Genomic DNA, 19,052 nt, shown 5'->3' with positions numbered 1-19,052 from the left:
AGAAGGAAAATTTCAGAAGGACCTTGATGACCACGAATTTAGGAAGGGAAAGTCAGTCAAAGTGTCTTTTACAACTTCACAAGAAACCTCGGACAGAAAGCTGCAGGAGTCAAAGGCCCCAGGCAACAGAGTGCAGGCACAAGAGGTCTGGGTCCCGTTAAAAGTTCCCAGTCTCCTGCTCACATATCAAATTAAGCAAAGCGCGTGCTTATAAGGATGGATTTGTGGCAAGTACACAGATGTCTCCTGATGCTTTGAGGAACTCTTTCAATCCATTGTATAAGAGGTCCACGGCCAATGTCTTAAGACAGATATTTATTTTTTCACATCTTTTATTTGGTGTACTTTATCACAATTTTATCAAAAAGCATTAAGCAGCTGTCTCTGTTTTAAGATTCCTTTTCCTCTTCACTTCTCAGAAACCAAACTAGAAAACTCTATCTGGAAGGTTCCCATAAAACAAGAGCAGATTACCTTAGAAGCGAGGTATTTCACCGCATCCTCTCTCGGTCTCTGGTGTTCCGGAGTACCAGACCCAGCTCCAAGAGGAGTTTTCGCTGTGCTGGAAGCACTTGTAGAAGAACTCGGTGAAAGCAATGGAGTGAAAGGAAGGTCCTGGGCAGGGTCCGAGGCTGCAGAGAAAAGACCCATTCCATGTTTGCATCAGCACAGAGTAGGGTGGGATACTGAACATATTTCTTGATCAGCCCTAGAGAGTATTTTAACAGGTAAAGAGTGAACATGGTCCAAAATTCAAAGGTCCAAAAGAGAGCACAAGTCCCCCACCCATCTCCCACCCACCCGGTTTCCCCTCCCTGGAGAACCACTGTTTCCAGTTTCCTTTATTAAATTCTTTTGGGTTAAAAAAAAAAAAAAAATCTCATACGGCTCACCTGTTCTTATTCACCATGTTTAGAGACATTCTCTTTTTAATGGGGTTGCTACATATGAAATAAGCAGGGAATAGTCAAATATTTGGCTACTCTATGCCATATCTAACTTAGTGTTTATAGTTTTAGTAAATCCAGTATAAAATACAAAGGCTGTGGTGAACAGGGCACAAAAGAATTCTATAGCAGACTCTGTCTGGCTTGTTCTGCCAGGAGTCCAGCCCCATGGTCTTAGGACCAAGAATCCCTCAGGGCACTTGATCAGGCCTCACGGCCCCACCTCTGCCTACATAAAGAGGGAGAGAGGGGTTGCAGCTCAGGAGGACGTCAGGAAACACTGGCCTCACCCCAGAGGATAGCCAAATACACACTATGATAGATGAAGTATTCAAATAATTCACTTAACAAATGATCACAAACCTAATAACAGTAGTTGGAACAACTTGAGGAAAATGGGTAATTTCTGTGTATCCAAACAGCAATTTCCTCCATCTATCTTATATTAATAAACTAGACAAGAAGTTAAGTGTGGACATACCTTTCGGTGATGAACTGGGGCTGTTGGAAGCAATTTGCCTCATGCGGCTTCCGTGGCAGCTCAGCGCCACCAACTTGGAAATGATCGCCGTCTTCCCAAATCCCACATTTCCAACAACCACTGCTCCTCTATTTTCTGCCAGTTCTGTGTTCCTCAAGTTTTCTTCTATCTGGTGAAAGAGCCAATCTCTTCCCACAAACACAGAGTCTGTCGTTATGCTCGGTACTTCGAACAACAGGGGTTTCAACAAAATGTCTTGTGGCTTGTAGGGAGCAAATCGCGCTTAAAAAAACCAAAACAAAATCATTATTCTAGAAGAATGTCATAATTTTATATGCTAAGAAACTCAATATATCATTGTTTGTGTGTTACACTTAGTACAACCTACAGTTTTACCCCACAAGGGATCTGTAAGTATTTCCAATCTGATTCTATTCATACTTCTGTAATATCTCATTTATCATACCCTACTGGTCCTACAAAGTGTCCTATTAAAATGACTTTCTAGTCCTTTCATGCCTCTGAGTTATTCTCGTCACTCAAGGCAGACACATAGAGGATTACAGAAAGCAATGCAAGAGGCCAAACCATGTGTCATTGGTTGATCTGAAACCGTACTTAAGACATGTTCCTTCCCTACTACATCGGTAAAATAGAAGTATGTTTTCTCTAGAGATTATAATAGCTCTCATCTGAGCATGATGACGCTTTGCCCACATGGTGAGGCTGCTGTGCACACAACTGCATGTTACAGGTAGATACAGGACATGGGTGATTCATTCAGTCCAAGGAAGTGAAACAATGCTCATTCTTTGTTAGTAACAAAAAAAATCTACCAAGTGTTAAATTACCCCTCACTTTAAAATAACTAACTACAGAAATATTTTTCAATTCCAGAAGTTAATCACGTATTTTAAGAAAGAAGCTCAAAACTATTAAGGATGGCCTCCTAGCACACCTCACACTTTCCATCATGTTTTAAAAACAGTTGGTTTAAATGCTGGTTATCACAGACTTTCAGTGTTTAGTGAATGAGCTCATCACAGCCATTATCACAGTGGATGCAAGGATAAATACCTTTAGCTTCCTGTGCCCTACCTCCAGCCGTATTGTGCCATGGTAATCTAATCGACGTTCGTAGAGGAGCATTTCTCTGCCCATCTAAATAGCTCAGATCTTCCAATTTGGTTGAGCTTGTTGCTGTAATATTAAATTGAAGTTTAGCCTCTTCGAAGTTGAGTTTAAATGAAATACCTAAGCTACCACAAGTCATAGATTACTAAGCGATTCAGTTTAGGCTTTTAACAAAATTTACTTAAAGGTGGATTTTGGTTTTGTTTGCCCTAGTTTATTTTTCTGGCAATATTCTTAATTGCAAAGTGGTAAAATCTAAATGCTCCTTATTCTTAAATCAAAGTTATGTTGACATGACTGCCAGAATTCTCTGCTATTTCTGGAAAGAGACAGATTTCACTATAAATTGTTTTATGAAGAAATCTGACAATCACATGTCACGCAGTACAGCTTCAGTACTTACTGCAAACATGTGGCATGGTACTAGATTCTTCTCTGCAGCTCTGGAAAGCTTTCTGCTGTTTGGAATTCCAACCTTGTTAATTAAATGAGCAGATTCTGCATGTATAATTCCATAGTACTCAGAACACTAAAAGCTCTCGGCTGTAATAGTTACAACATATTCCTAAGCTTTAAATATACATAGATATGTAAATGTATTATATATTATAACATACATTATCTAGGCATATATATGTATATATTTCTTAAATTTCTAAAAATGTTCACCTCTGACCAAATCAGTAAGATTCATTGCACATAGGTACCTGTTAAAAAGCATTAAGGATCTATTCCAACATACACACAAGTTGGATTATAACTAGTACAAAATAATTTTGCCGATTCTCAGCAAACCTTAGAAGCAAATATACACAGTACATGTTTTTGCCTTAAAAAACCCCTCCTCTTGTTTTATACATACATCCTAGGTCACAATGAAAAAAATTTAAATAGAATTAACCTAATTTGGTTTGTGGCTTATGTGGCCCAACATAAAGTATTGCTGATCTTAGACATATGATTATCTTCCAGGATAATAAAACATACACATGATTTGAGGGCCAATGAGGAGGCCAGTGGGAGTCACACTGCAAGGCCAAAGGCTTTTCAGGACTGATGAAATCTTTAGTGGGACCAAGCTGCAAGAGAGAAGTCAAGTTGGGCCATCTGTCTTCTAAAAACCCTCTGGCTACCCTACAGGCTCTGACCCAGCATCCAGCTGCTGACTGGCGGCATTAGTCTGACCTGAGCTCTTCCTATTTCCTCTCCTAAGGTTTCAGTCCTTCTCCTCCACACTGTCCACATCAACCCCTCTCATCCTTTCATTTAACAAGCACCTGAGTGGCTCCAGCCTGACTCTGTGATGGCATATCCCCTCTTGCTGCATCCCCCAAAGGACAATCAAACACACGCCCTACCTACTCACCTTCCCAGCCAGTGGAAAGCATCTGAAACCCTGACTTCACAACAGTTTACACCTTTGCTTCTATTTCCTTTTGGTGCATATCCACAGCCTGTATACACCGTGTACATGTTTAAGCAAATACTCCATGCAGCTACCACGCAATTCTCTCCCATTAGAAACACTCAGATAATTCCTTACGCAGGACCTCCAAATGGACCTGATGTATAGTGATCCAATGGCAGCCTCTAGCTTCACTCCACATCCTTCATAACCAGGATGTGTGAAACTTCCTGGAAGGCTAAAGGACTGCATCTGTTCCCCCACAACCCTGGCCCCCCAGTCTCCCAACAATAACACAGCTTGGAACATATTTCTAGGCTCCTGCCCAAGCCGCGGGACTCTGACCCCTTCTCCTCGCATGCCTCACGGTGAGTGTGCCCATCATGGCCCATGCAGAAGGGGCGGCAGCCACAGTCACAACCCGTAACTCATTTCAGAGCCGAATGGTCACGAACATCTGACGTGTTGCCTCGGCCCTAGAGAATACAAAGATGCTCAGAGCATCAAAAGGGTTTCCTATTTCCTCTCTTCCCGACCCCTTAAAATATAACATTCAATTCATAGTTTTGTGACAACTGAAAGGATTAAAAATACACAACTAAAAAGGACATTACAAAGAAAGGATTGCAAAAATGCCTCATCTGACACAGATGCAGGAGACGGTGAGATTTTAAATGCTTCTGTTTTCAGATTTCCAGTCACCAGAGCTCCAGCTCCAAAGAGTGCAACAGAGCAGCCTCAGCAACCCTTGTAGCTCTTGGCTGATTCTCGGTTTCAAACATGATTCCCCTGAAAGTTACAGCAGAGTTCCAAGCCATCAGCTACCTCCATTTCCTACCCTCTCCTCTCCAGTGACAGAGACCCCAGCAAGCAGGAGCAGGGAAGCTTCAGCAGCTTAACTACGTGTCCAGGTGTTGCTCCCCACTGAGCAGGTGACGTGGGCCATTCTGCCTCCTTAGGCATGTCTGTAGCAGATTCTCAGACATTACCCGTGCAAGAGTCAGACTCACGTTCAGTATTTAATGATAAACGCCTGCAAAATCCTAAACACTATCCAGGGCCAAGAAAAATCAGAGGTAAAGCAATAATTTCATGCCGCAATAAACTTACTGCTAACATCTCTACAATTAAATTAATTATACACTTACTGCGCGCGCGCGCACACACACACACACACACACACACACACACACACACACACTGTGTCTAATTTCAAAATGCTAAGGAAAGAGTTTGTTTTTTTGGGAGGGTGGGAGCTTGAGGGGAGAGTTCTCTAAGCTGAACAAAGAGGAACATCTGCTAAAATTGTGGACTAACCTATGAAAGGTAAATGCCAATAAGTCCAGGCAAATTAGCAGTTAGAGTTTCAAGAAAATTAGATGGTAATTGTGTTTGTTGGTTTCCTGGAAAATTAAACAGTGTTCTGTAATCTATTCAAAGTATTTCAAGAGGGAAAAAAAAGGTAGTAAAAAATAGTAGAACACATTACCCAAATTCTAGATGATCTAAAATACTTTTAAAGTCTTCATATTGTTTTTCAATATAGGAAAAAAGGTGTCCATGTCATACATTTTGATGTGATATACAGCTTTCCAAATCAATCCCATTCTAACAAATACCTTTACAAAGAAAACCTATGTAATAATCTCTAAACCTAGTCAACTTATTTTTACGATCTTTGACCAAAAAAAAAAAAATTGTCACTTTACTACACAGACAACTACAGTTCCTTGTGGCAGGCTTGATGACGGTGAAGGCTGGCAACCTTAGGGACTGGTTCTGCACCTCACCCCCCGGGCCAGTCCCGTGAAGGGAGGCCTGGTATCACCGTCTTCCTTCGCCTGCCAGTCCTCTCTGTCCCCATGCGCCAAAACACCTTTCCTACCAAACCGGTAATTTGTGTTTACGTGGATCTTAACATGCAAATACTTCTCAGAGACTTCAGTATCTGGTCCCTCATATTATTTCAATCCTTCTAGCACTGAGTGTTGTCTGCTGCCTTGTTGTAGCAGCCTGTCTTCTAATCGCTAAATAAACAGCGCTGCATATAGTTTACACAACCCGAGTCTTACGCTTTTCAATGATACTTGAAAAATACTGTCATTCCGTCTTAACTGAGGTTCAGCTTTAGGGGCAGGAAGGTGGGCCATGAAGAATCTTCTAGACTCCTAGCTTGTTAACAGATACTGTGAGGTAAGGTATTTGCCTATTTCCTTCCAAGTATGCATTTAGATTTAAAAATATGCAGCACAGAAGAAATGAGCAAACCCATTAGGCCAGGTAGACTCTGCTCAAATCCAAAGGTAAAGCCCTCCCCTTTCCACAGGAGGTCTAGCTCAAGGGCATACATAGAAGCTAATGAATGAGCACAGCAGCAATCAGAAAGCTCTGCTCTATAATCACAGCAGTCTCCTGGAAAAGCTCAGGTCACACCCACTGTCACTTTGCATGGCAGGAGACCACAGGAAAGAACATCAAGCAGAAAACATAACCCCAAACGGGATGCTTTTAACACTTAAAATTAACATATTAATGTTTCCTAATTTTAAAATAGCTTCATTAAATTGAATGCAAGTTTGCTATTTTGTTAAAAGTCGAAAAGCTATCAAGTTCCGGGATAATACAAATGACCCATTCATCGCAACTAGGTAAAATATGGTTTAAAACGCCTTGGGTGCAACATATTATGTTAAAGGTGGTAAACTGGTAGAGGGAGGACCAAAAGCTTGTGGAAGAGCCATCAGTCAATACAGGTAACGTTCTCCAGTAATAGACATGCCAAATCCTTCCTCTGGAACAAAGCCATTTTAACTTCCTTTGAAAGTGAATTAGAGTTGTGCCTCAGAACTTTTCCATTAGGGACATTTATTTATCAGCTGCTTCAGAGTTCCACTGTAAAACACCCAACAGCAGAGTGACCCACCACACATCCTGAAAGCCTAATATAAATTACAGAGAAATCCTCTGATGTAGCAAAAGAGAATCTGGGTCCATGCATTAGTAGAAGAGAGATTTTAAGTGCTACACTGATAACAAAGAATGACTGTAAGAAGTTCCTCTTCTAAATTCAGCCCAAGAGCCTGAAGTTTAGAAACTCAAGACCTTAAAAACAGGCACCATGGCTCAGATGAAGAGAGTTCTTTCCCCGCCCATCCCAAACTATAGCCTTCGCTCACTCGGTATCCACTCGAGACTGGTTCCAGTACCCCCCCAAACCCAGCAGGCTTCCAGGATACCACAATCTCTGGATGCTCAAGTCCCTTATATAAAATGGCATCGTGTTTGCTTATCACCTACACATATCCCCCTACATACTTCAAATAATCTCTAGATTTCTTATAATACCCAATACAATGTAAATGCTATGTAAACAGTTGGTATAGTGTATTTTTAAATTTGTATTATTTTTATTGTTGTACTGTTATTTTTTTCTTGAATATTTTCAATCTGTGGTTGGCTGAGTCCACAGATGCAGAACCCTTGGATCTGGAGCGCCGACTGCACTCTCCTTGCTTGACAGCCACCTACTGACCAGTCCAACTATTGACAGCGACTGGTATTTGTTCTCTCTTCTCTCTTAGTTCCTGTGGCTGCACATAGCTAAGACATCTGTCTTGCTATTTTCATTTCTTTGATTGAGAGCTCTCACTTCCATGGCTCATGTTTTAAGCTGTGAGCTTAAAACTGTAACTAAATTGTACAGAATTGTACTAAATTATACAGAAATTCAACCTCCAGTCTGTACGATGGGCCTCAATTATACAAAAATAAGTTTGGAAGCTGGATTCAAAATTCTTCGAGCTGATATTAACAAACTCACTCTAAACAATAATTCCTCTTTACCAATATATAATAAAAAGTCATGAAGTTACTCAGGTTTAAAACAACAAAACCCAAGGGGAGAGTTTTTGTATTTTCTTCCCTTATACACAAAGAGCCACATAGTCCAAATCATAGATTTAAAGAATTCCAGAGCAGAAAGATCACTTAGACCATTAAGTACAATGTTACTGTGTTTACAGATAGGTAAACTGAGGCCTAAAAAAGGTCATTGCCTGATCCAAGATCACAAAGCTGGCTTGTGTCTGGATTAGATTCCCACATGAAGACAGTGAACACAGGACACCTCAGTCTCAGGGAGAGAACCCTTCCAGGGAGAGGCGTGGCCTTACCTGCAACTGAGTTGGGCCGTGGCATTATTAGTGAGCTGGAGCTCTGAGAATAAGGGACCGGACCATCTCCAGCTGCGGATTCCGCTTTGGGCAGCACGCTCTCCGCTGACCCAGTGGTCTCCTCTTCTGCCACTGGGGAGCAGTTATCTGCCCTGCGATCAGGAAGCACTCCCTTCTGAACCCCTAACCTTAGGCTTCCATCTTTATTCCATTCCAAACTGGAGCCACTCCGGTCATCATTTTCGGATGAACTTGTAATTGTGGCTGAAATGAGAGACCAAAATACTTTGAAGGAGGCCAGGAATAGCTGGGGCTATCTATTGAGAGTTAAAACACACACTGCCCTCCCCAGGATCCATGGAAAGTTCTCCAGTCCACAAAGATTTTTATCGAAGTATGTTGATATTTTGGTAAATTAGAAGAACGTTGCTTATCAGGGGAAATAAACTGCTAAATCACTCTACAGAGGAGGGAAAGAAACTCCGATAGGAAGATAATGAAAAAAACTCTTAGATACTTTTTAGACAGCTAACAGTAAATCTATATAATTTGGAGATAATGTATCCTTTCTTTTTAACAAAGATGAATTGCTCAGGAAAGAATTCCTATCTCATTAAATTACTTTGAACCTTTAAGTATACTTTCCAAATGAATAACATTTGTTGGGGGGTGGGGTGTGGGCACAATCAACAAAATGGTTAATGCAGAAAAGATGCAGGATAAAATCTACAGAAACAAAAACACAATTATAAAGTCAAGCAGAGAATTTGATCCTTAAAGTTTATAACATCTGTTCAAGATAGTCCAGAGAGCTGACTTGACTTAGTTCTTTAGCAGCAATGGAAAACCTTCACGTAAGCAGCCCAGGGAAAGCACCGGCATGGGAAGCTATGCTGTGATTGCAGAATTAAATTTAACCCGTAGAAAAGAAAACCAGCCTAGGAGGGAGGGTAAAAAAGGTAGGAAAACCCTTTTGCAAACATCTTTGCAAAACAGCAGGATGAAAATGACCAAAGAAAGAAGCAATACTCACCCTACATAGCTTCTACAAAGAGCCACTTATAATTTAAAGATGCTGAGCCATATGGGATCCCCTTGCAACAGGTCACTGGGCCACTCACACTGCCCCACTGTTGACCTAACGCTGGCTTGTGTCCTTGAGAACAGGGGCCATGTGCACTGACCCCTCTGTTCCCTATTAAATCCTAGTAGCCTAGGCCCTTGACTGCAAGCCTGCTAAATGGGAGTATGCCAGGCCAAAGTGCATTCAGAAGGCAGCTGCCTGGATTAAGCTGCTTTATCAACACCCTGTGATGATTCGTACTTTATCAGCAGACTGGTGAATTAGCTCAAATGGAGTCAGTTATTTAGGATCAAAGGGTCTGAAGGAGTTTGGTTTTGTTTATTTTTACAACAGTGCTTTAAGATTTGGAAGTAAAGACAAAACAATTTCCTTGCATGTGACCGCAGGACTTCCTGTCACAATTCTAAGACTGTCTCTGATCCTCCTTCGGCTGCAGCCTGGATTTACCACCCTCTGGTCGCCTCCCTATTTAAAAATCCCAGCCACACACTGAAGCCTCCCTAGAGTATCTACAGCAATCTTTTCCCTTTCTCAACAGCGAAGAGCCTGGCACACAGTATAAGTGCTCAATAAATCTTTGCTTATTGAATGAATGAGCAAATGAACAGACTTCACTTCTACTGTGGGCAGAGACACTACACTTAACTCCACTGTTAACAGTTCGTACTATATATCTAACCAAAGCATAAACTGACTTGGGACAGGGTCTGTCACACCTTTTGGGTAGACTCCCAGTATTGCCAAGTGTTCTATCAGCAGTAATAAACCATACCTCTATCTCTTTTGAAATTACAGGCTTCATGGTGTTTTTAAATGCACCATTTATATGAGCATAGATACGTAAGCAAGTGTGACTCTTTTCATCATAAAAATGCTGATGGTGATGGGGGTGGTGATAGCAGCAGCTAACATTTACTGAAGGTTGTTTACTACATGCTAGGGACTGTGCTAATGCTTTACAGAAATGGTTTAATTTAATAATAAGTTTATTGCTTATTAGTGGCAATTATTAATGGTAATCCTATTAATAAGTATAAAAATACAGGCAGTTCTGTATCACAGATGGTGTCATAAACCTTCATTTATTAAGTCCAATATTTGCAACTCAGAAGGCTTTTTTCAGACATACTGTAATAAGTTAGGTTCTCAGGCTACCCCAACATCTAAATAAGAGAAAAAGTTCCAGACTAGGGGTGGAGGTGATTTGTTTGGTTTTGTTAGGGAGCACATGTTTAGAAGTTGAAAAATAAACAGAAAGTCAAAGTGCGCTAAGTGCCAAGCACTCCTGCATCAAACCCCCAAGGGTCTGAGTCCTAACTGTGACCTTAAGCAGTGGGAACAGGGACTTCCTGTCACAAGTGACATTACGGAAAGCAGGACCTCAGGGCCCCAGGAAGCAGCTGGAGAGAGCTGGGAAAGCCCAGTCAAAGCTCCTGGACCGCAGGACAGGCTGAAGGCTCAGTGTTCACCGTAGGGCGGGTGCCCTACACTATGCCCAGGATTTGATGGGAGGAAACGATCAGGTCTCGGCTGTGAGAGGAAGGAGAATGGGTGGGGGAGGAAGGCTTCCAGCTGCAGGAACAGTGGCTGGGCAGAGTAGTCCCAGATGGGGTAGCCATTTCGAAAGGAAAGTATTAACCAGTCAGTGTTTTAAGCAGGAGACTCTAGAGAAGAGGCAGCCCTCCACTGCCCTTAGTTCAGGTGAGGAGACATTCTTTCCACCGCCCACATTCCCTGGGGCTCTGAGTGGCCAGGAGGCTGGAAAATCTGAGGCCACGGGCTTTCCTAAGATGCCCCACTCCACGAATATTCCTCCCTGGCATGCAAAACCAGATGCAGCCTACAGAGTCTGAAGCCTAGACAGTGCACGTCCACCCTGCAGCAGATCCAGGGGCAGATAGCGGCCCAGTGAGTCCTGGTTTCCCCACACGACCTAAGAAGCAACCACATGGGGAAGCTCCGCGGTCTCTGAGAAAGAGAAAGCTGGTTCTTCCAATAAATGACAGGCTACTCAAACATCTTTCTTCCAGGCTAACAGAAACTCAAAACTCCTCATGAGGTTAACCCAGTCAACTCTCAAGAATGCTCCTGTGTAGAGACACACACACACACACACACAACCAGGGCAACGTCCTAATGGTGGTGACTTTTTTTTAAAATCTCTAAAAAATAAGTGCTATTTGACATTTTCCAGAAACTAGATAATCTTTAAAATTCGCTAAAAACTCAAAAATTCTAACATTTTATCCTTTCAACCAGTAAGGATGGCAGCTTTTGTCAATTAAGGGTTGCCATGATTACCCCAACTTGGTCTCAACCATGCTTCCAGCACACAGGATTCTGAAACATGAGTACTTACCAGGCCTTGCGCTTTATCAAGCTGGGAGGTGAGGCAGTGCCTTAAAATTTAGCGTTATATTAGTTTGGTACTGCTCATTGATTCATATGTGCTATTTCTGACTCTCCACGCAGGCTGAAAATTCCTTTTAGCCCCAGGGGCAGGGTCTTTTCTTTCTCTGTACTAGTACCAAGGCTGGAATACTTCCAGAGTACTTTCTTGATATACTAGGGCAAATACCCAATCACCACAACTGTGAAAGGAGGTAGACAGGCTGAGAACCACCAACCTCCCTTTATAGGTACTAAAACAGATTCGGGGAAATTGATCCTCTCACACACACAGCACATGCATGGTTAGTGGTATATCCAACGCCAATACTCTGACTGTACATACTGTGTATTTTTAAAAGACTCTTTGCTTGCACAGTGCTCTACATGGAAAGGAGTTCTTTTAAGTACACATGGCTAAAAAATAGTTTGCAGTTCATGAGTCTGCGTCGTTAAAAAGTCATCCAGTGTTTTGCTATGTGAGGCTCTGAAATAAGACTGTATTCTTTCTTCTCCTCGCCAAATTTTTAAAACCTCCTCTTTGACTTCTGAAGGTTCTATGTTGAATGTACACTTGAAAGAGTCAATAACAAAAAATCAGTATAGGTCCAGGATCTTGAAGGTTAGTTTGGTGGGATCGAAATCAAGTCATAGGTTTAAAAGAACATTAAGAAGAAAGCTAAACTGCCTACCATGTTAGTCCAGAAATGTTCAGGAGCTAAGAGCCAATGATATCGAATATATGCCACACAGAGCAGAATTCTCTTTGAGCTACAGGCAAGATAAGAGGTGAAAAGTGAGAGGGGCTTGGGTGTAAACCTTGGCTTCTCCCCTTTTGAGGAGGAGGTATGTCTCTCTGGACCTGGTACCAGGAACAGGTACATTTTTGTCTTTACAAGCATCACCTTCTATATTTGATTGCATTTCTCTCTTTCCACTGGCTACTAGGAAACTTAAAACTTTCTGCCCACTTAGAAGACAAATGAATAAAATCTTACGCACCTGACTGCTGACTGCATCTTTTCTCTTGCTCCTATTTCCTTTCCCCAACTCATCCCTTCACCGAAAAAGAAAAATCTTGGTTTACTAAATGTCTATTTGTGAGCATTTCTAATTCACCAGGGAGGAAACAACAATGGTAGTGGCTAAGGTGAATATAACAGTGTTTACTACATGCCAGGCTCTAACCTTTGTCGTATTTCCACTCACTGAATCCCCGGAACAGCCCTATGGACAGCAAAGCCCCAGAACGCCCCAAGTCGTGCTGTATTCCAGAAAGGTGCTCTATACTATTCTGATCATGCCATACTAGTTAACAGAAAATTTGGGGCACGCATCCCAAATACATGTATTTCTAAATTATGTACATATGCTACCCTAATTTATTATAATATAAAACACACAAAAATATACATTTTGAAACAATCAGAAAAAAGCCCAGAAATTGAAATTTTCTTCACGCACTCCTTAGATAGTCTGATGTAGTCCTCATTTTCCAAATGAGGGCTCTATAGAGTCTTGTCCTTCCTCGGGTTGTGTAGAAAATTAGATGTGAGGATGTATATAAAGTGCCCCATATATCCTGAGTACTCAAGAACATTCTCCTCCCCATACAACTCAAGAAAATTAAAGTGGCGCTTAAAAAAACCCAACATTTTTTAACCTCTATATTCAGTTTAATGTTTGACAGGAAGAATTTAAAACATTGGACCAATGAATTAAAGATCAAACAAGAGAAGAACATAATGGTTGCCTACAAAAGCAGGAGAAGGGAAGAAGTGAATAAAAAAGGAAAATCCAGCTACTGTTGAAACTGCCTCTGTTGATTAACAACTTTAGAAAATTAAGTTTCACTGCAGCAAAGGAACTCCAAAATCACAAAAAATCAAAGAGGCAAGTCGGGGCAGCAATGCGAAGAATCCTCCAGTCCTCTTGACCTGGCAGGAGGCTGTGCTCCTCTCCGGTGCACTCACGCCTCACCCCGACAGTTGCTGAGGCTGCCAGGCTGTATTTTGGATTTCCCTGAGTGACAAAGGCAAAGACCACAGGAATGAGACCAGCCTGCCTTAAGCTTTTCTGCCAGAAATGCCAGACTGCACTTCTCTCCCCACCCCGCCTCACCCCACCTGCCAACTAACGAACCACACACAGAACAGGGTCCCTGGCTCACCTGTAGTCACAGCTTTAACCTCTCCCTGCCCAGTAAGCAGAGGGGTCCAGTGAAGACACTCAAGCTGCCTCCCTTGGAATGCCAACCAGAACGTCCCAGGTGGGGTGCTCCAGTAACCTTTGGCTCCAGGGGGCTTTCTGGCTTCTCCTTCTGCACCCACTGCAGAACGACAGCTTGGCACTTCTGGCCAGCCCTGTCCAATGTGCCACACAGCTCTGCTCCCCTTCTGGCCTCGCACGCTGGGATCGGGCCATGACAGCCAGATCTCTGTACCAAATCTCCAGCTCAATGCTCCCCGGTGTTGCGCAATGTGTGCTCTGCTATGACATGCAGCGAGGCCAGGGACCCGAGCCATGCCTTTTCAGTCACATTCATCAGGCCCTTTGATTGTGGAAACACCTAGAGGAATAGCTGGGGGCAGGGTGGCGCAGGAGGGGGAGAATGGGACCCACCTTGCTCAGCCATACTGCCCAACTCAGTCTGACACAGCAGAGAATAGTCTCCAGAGAAAAGCTTGAGGATTTAAACATGAAGTTTTCCAGCAAAAGCACACTGCACGGTGTTTTGGCAAAGTTTCACATAACTTGTACGCTGAAGGCAGAGACACTGGAGCTTCTGACACAGACCAATGACACCACGGAGTTCCAGACTTTGGCAAAGAATTCAAGGCACTAGTAGTGGTTGGTATCATTATGCACCTACCAGCATACGCCCTTCATCAGAGGTGTCAATCACTGCCATGTTTTAAACTCTTCTCAGCAACTGACAACTTGCTCAGACTCTCCACAGGGCAGGAGACCATCTTGTAGTCCCCCAGGTGGACAAGTTTTGACAATAGACACTGTGCCTTATCTTTACTATCCCAGTACTAGATGAGCTCCTCGTACACAGTAGGTGCCAATAAATGCTTGCTACACTAACGGAACAGCCTGAAGAATCCAATTGTTCTGAATAAAAGTGCAGCAAATCATCATCAAGGATTTCTTTCCCACATTCAAGTATATTACTGAATTATATATGTAAAGAAAAATTTTCCTCCTTCACCCAAGAGATTTAAAAAAGGCTTCTATAATTAAGGATGATTTTTTAAATTGCAGGCAATGTAGCAAAATGAATATTAACCCAGATTTGAAACACTCTAAATAGTTATTACCAAATCAATTTCAAAGCATTTCAATTTAGTAGCAAGCAGGGTAGTACAGGTGGCAACAAAGCAGCATTAGCATAAAATCAAAAGGGCAGGATTTACAACAAGTCAAAAACGAAAATAAATTACAATTAATTCATCTTTGTGTGGCTCTGCATCTGATAATCTCCCTTAGGACACAAACTCCCGGAAATAAAAGGTGTAAAGCCACCTCTGGAAGCACTTTAATTTTACAAGCCTAGCAGGAGGTATGAGAGAGTCCAAGGAAGATAAAAGTCAGCCCAGGATATTTTCCTAACTTCCTAAGCAACTGGGCAGAAAAACAAATATTATCAAACTCTAGCAAGCACCGGAAGGATGCTAACCAAATGTCTAATATTTTACCACAAGGCACTTTTGCAGGAGAAATGTTTCTGCAAAGGTATTCTCCTGTCTAAATTTATACCTGCCTCCCTGCTTCGAACTGAACAAGAGGAAAACACAGGCAAGCACAAGGAAAGAAAAGGGAAAGGTGGCGGGAAGGGCTGGAATTCTGAGCACTTAATCATCCTGACGGCTCCCTAGCCTGGTGGAATGTGGTGGCTCACGCCTGCCAGCTCAGGGGTGGGGAGCCGGGCAGATGGACAGCACATCTGCTCAGGGTGGGAGACACACCGAGTCTGGGAGAGGTGGCTGCCGTCCACTTGGCGTCCCCCCCCGGCTCAAGCAATCCACCTGCCTCAGCCTCCCAAGCAGCTAGGACCACAGGCGCACATCACCACACCTGGCTAATTTTTATATTTTTTTGTAGAGACAGGGTCTCGCTCTGGCTCAATCTGGTCTCAAGCTCCTGGACTCAAGCAATCCTCCCGCCTCGACCTCCCAAAGTGCTAGGATTACAGGTGTGACCCACTGCGCCCAACTTAAAAAGTACTTTAAAACCCACTATTTTTAGTGATGCTTTTTTAAAAAATCAGATTGGTTTTCATACATTCCAATGAACATACACACTTTATTTTTTTCTAAACTGTGATTAATACAGCTTATACTTTCCATGTGTAACAGCTGGAAGCAAGGTTATAGTCAAAGGAATGTCATTATGGAAAAATGTTTTCTCAGACACAAGAGGAAACACCTTCAAAAGTACACTTCTTTACACAAAGTTTTTCTTTCAAAGTTTTTCTTTTCAAAGCAAGTAACTGAAAGCTATTTTATGGTGATTAAGTACAGCTGGGTTTCACATTTAGAAGATTTCCACATTGCAAATTTAAAAATCAGACACTAACTTCTAGTAATGCCAATGATTTTATTATGCAAAGGGTAAGGAACTTTACTTAATAAGAAAAAGACATTAACAGGCAATTCAGTGAATCCCATCCAGCTTAGACAGTATTTCTACATGACAGAATTATTATATTTTAAAGACATTTTTGTCAGAAGAACTTGGACCTTCTGAAATAGGATAAAGTGGGACTCCCGTCTAGATAACATAATTCAGTTGAAACGGGTTGGGGAGGGTCCACTTAGAGAAAGACTGGAAGGGACCCAATAAATTCTTCTAACGGTCACTAGTCTGCCCTTTCTGCTCCTTAGCAGTGGAAACAGAACACAGGCAGGGCGCCCTGCGCAGCCCTCAGAGGGCTGCCCGGGCATGTAGGAACACAAGCTTCCTGTCCTTGCATCTGTTGGGCAAAAATATTTAGATTAAATATAATCAACGTGACAGAAATCAGCTTAAATAGCAAGGAGAGGCTCAGGAATTTTAAAGGATGGGTTAGCACCGTTTGAAATTTCCCCAAATGCCCTAAATAAACTGTGCTAATACTGTACATGGACCCCTGGTTTGAGCCTCATAATGCCACGGCAGCTGTGCATTTTGTGCCAGCCCACCCCCAAAGCCTTTGCCATCCCAACCCCGGCGCTACTGGTTGACAAACTTTAAACTATTTAAAATGGAAAATTAAAGAGAAAGCCTCTTCCTCCCTTCTCCAGGCCCTATGTAATCTGGAACATGAATCCTTACCGGCCTATTTTGCAAGCTACTGCCAGGTCTTCCAAAGCAGAAAGCCAAGGTATCTTACCTTCATCTCAGCTCACTAGGATCACAGTGCTCTTGAATACTTTATCGAACATTTAAGATGCCCCAAAGCTGCTGTTCCCAGGCTACACCTTATAAAAACAGGCATGTTCTTCAGACGGAAAAAGGCACACCCCTCACCCTAGCAATCACAGAACCATAACTGAGTCATAGATACCTGCTCTGTTAAGAAGCAATGGAACCAGCACACCCTGTATTGATTTAAGAGGAAGCTCCTTCCCCCTCTGGCCCCACCATGCCTGCCTCTTCAAAGACCTGTGGCTAACATCTGCCTGGAGAGGAAATTCTTGCTTCTTTTCCTTCTCCTCCCTACCACACCTCCAGTGTGTCCCTTGGCAAGAGGTTCTAATTCTGCAGGTCGTGGAAGAAGAGAGAACAGAGGAACGTTGTCACCAGCATGGTGCTTCCCTCTCATCCCACCTACAGTCCTTGCACCCCACAGGGGAACAGCTAATGCAGTGGGAAGCACGATCTCCAGAGAGGGGGCCTCCCCAGCCACTTCTCCTAATTCCTCCTGCTTTCATCTCAGTTGTCGCCACTTTTCAAGTTCAGTTGAGTTCAGGCGACATGTTGGCTTGAGCCAATGAACAAAGGGCAGCCTCGATGACATGAAATGTACTACTTTGTCATCAAAGCAGAGCTTAAAACATGGACATTAAAAGGTTTGACAAAGGCAACATGGAACGTGAATCCTGCATAGCTTCTTTACAAACAAACCAAATGTATCCTCCCTCAATGCAACAATTTTCTCATCCCCAACACTGTGCAAAGAACCCAAGAGAGCTGGAATAATGACACACCCCTGTCTATATAGAGACAAAATTAAATAGAACAAAAATACATACATTGAAGGAAAATATTGAGGCACCAGGGGGAGCACATAACAGGGGGACTAATAAGTCTGGGGTTGGGTAGGACTATATATTAAATCAAATACTAATTAAGAGCCTCCGCAGCTCAATCTTTCATTGACAATACAAAAAGCCAAACCAGTACCTCTTTCCTGTTTAGAATTCTTTAAAAATCATAGCATTGTGTCTCACTGAGAGAGAGAAGAGAAATAAATGAATGGGTGGTTCTCTGTGACTGAAAGTTTCTGTCAAAACAAAAAACTGATTTGGTTACAATCAGAGGCATGTAATGCCAATGGACAGAACATATAATAAAAAGAAAAGGCCTGCCCGCCCCGCCCCCCAAAAAAGTAGCACTGGCCACATCCTTGAAGGAAGATAGATAAATTCCCCAGAGGAGATGAAATTTCAGAAGAGCTAAGAAGGCTGTCAATAAAGTCATCTGGATATCTCAGAATTAATAACAAAGATCTATCAATGGTGGATAGCTCAGAAAGAATGAGAACAGAAGTAATGCTGGAAAAAATTAGCTGAACTAGACTAAATAGCAACTGGGGAAGCAAGGTAAGATGAGAATGGGGAATTAGCAGAATAAGCTCATTGGAAGGCCTTCAAGCCAAGTGTAAAGAATTTAAATTTGCTACACAAAACTCTGCCACCATTTATATGCTCTGTCCAGAATAAGCTAATCCATAGACAGGAAAGCAGATTATTGGTTGACTAGGGCTGGGGAGCTCGGAGGTGGTAGGTAGAGGGTAAGGGTAGGATGTAGAGTTGACTTCTAATGGGCGTAAGGTTTCTTTTTGGGATGATGAAAATGTTCTAAAATCAGATATGGTGGAGGCCACACAACTTTCAATACACTAAAAACCATCCAATGGTTTAAATGGGTGAATACTATAGTAGGAGAATTTTACCTCAAGAAAGCAATTAAAGCAAAATAAAACAAAAATCCACTAAAGATTCTGATCCAAGTGAAAATTGAGGCAAGAAGCAGCATTCCTTAAGCTCAGGGGCCCCTCTCAAAGCTATAGTGAGGTCTACACCAGATAGCCCACAACCATTCCCAGGAATCTCACGGAACTTCTGGGGGCTACCTCCAAAGTACAAACTGGATGAACTTGCAACTTGGTTTTTCAAATTACACTTAAAAGAAATTGCAGGTGACTAAAGAAAATAAGGAGCTCAAATGCCAT

General features: G+C 42.4%; 1 protein-coding gene across 2 annotated transcripts in view; it reads right to left on the bottom strand.

Annotated features, from left to right (window-relative positions):
- The window catches only part of TANC1 (tetratricopeptide repeat, ankyrin repeat and coiled-coil containing 1), a 226,127-nt gene that overhangs the window by 52,077 nt on the left and 154,998 nt on the right, over positions 1-19,052 (bottom strand). The window contains exons 8-11 of one of the 2 annotated variants that reach the window (XM_012655855.1): positions 8,140-8,403; positions 2,506-2,628; positions 1,429-1,710; positions 475-632 (exon numbers count right to left, since the gene is read on the bottom strand). In XM_012655855.1, the coding sequence (XP_012511309.1) occupies positions 475-632; positions 1,429-1,710; positions 2,506-2,628; positions 8,140-8,403 (827 nt within the window). The remainder of the gene's footprint in view (positions 1-474; positions 633-1,428; positions 1,711-2,505; positions 2,629-8,139; positions 8,404-19,052) is intronic. The other variant, XM_012655856.1, reaches the window with a different exon arrangement.

Source organism: Propithecus coquereli, unplaced genomic scaffold (genome assembly GCF_000956105.1).
Source record: "Propithecus coquereli isolate 6110/MARCELLA unplaced genomic scaffold, Pcoq_1.0 Scaffold49, whole genome shotgun sequence".
NCBI classification, from domain to species: domain Eukaryota; kingdom Metazoa; phylum Chordata; class Mammalia; order Primates; family Indriidae; genus Propithecus; species Propithecus coquereli.
Note: the sequence above shows the minus strand (reverse complement) of the source record. Positions and strands in the feature narration are given on the sequence as shown.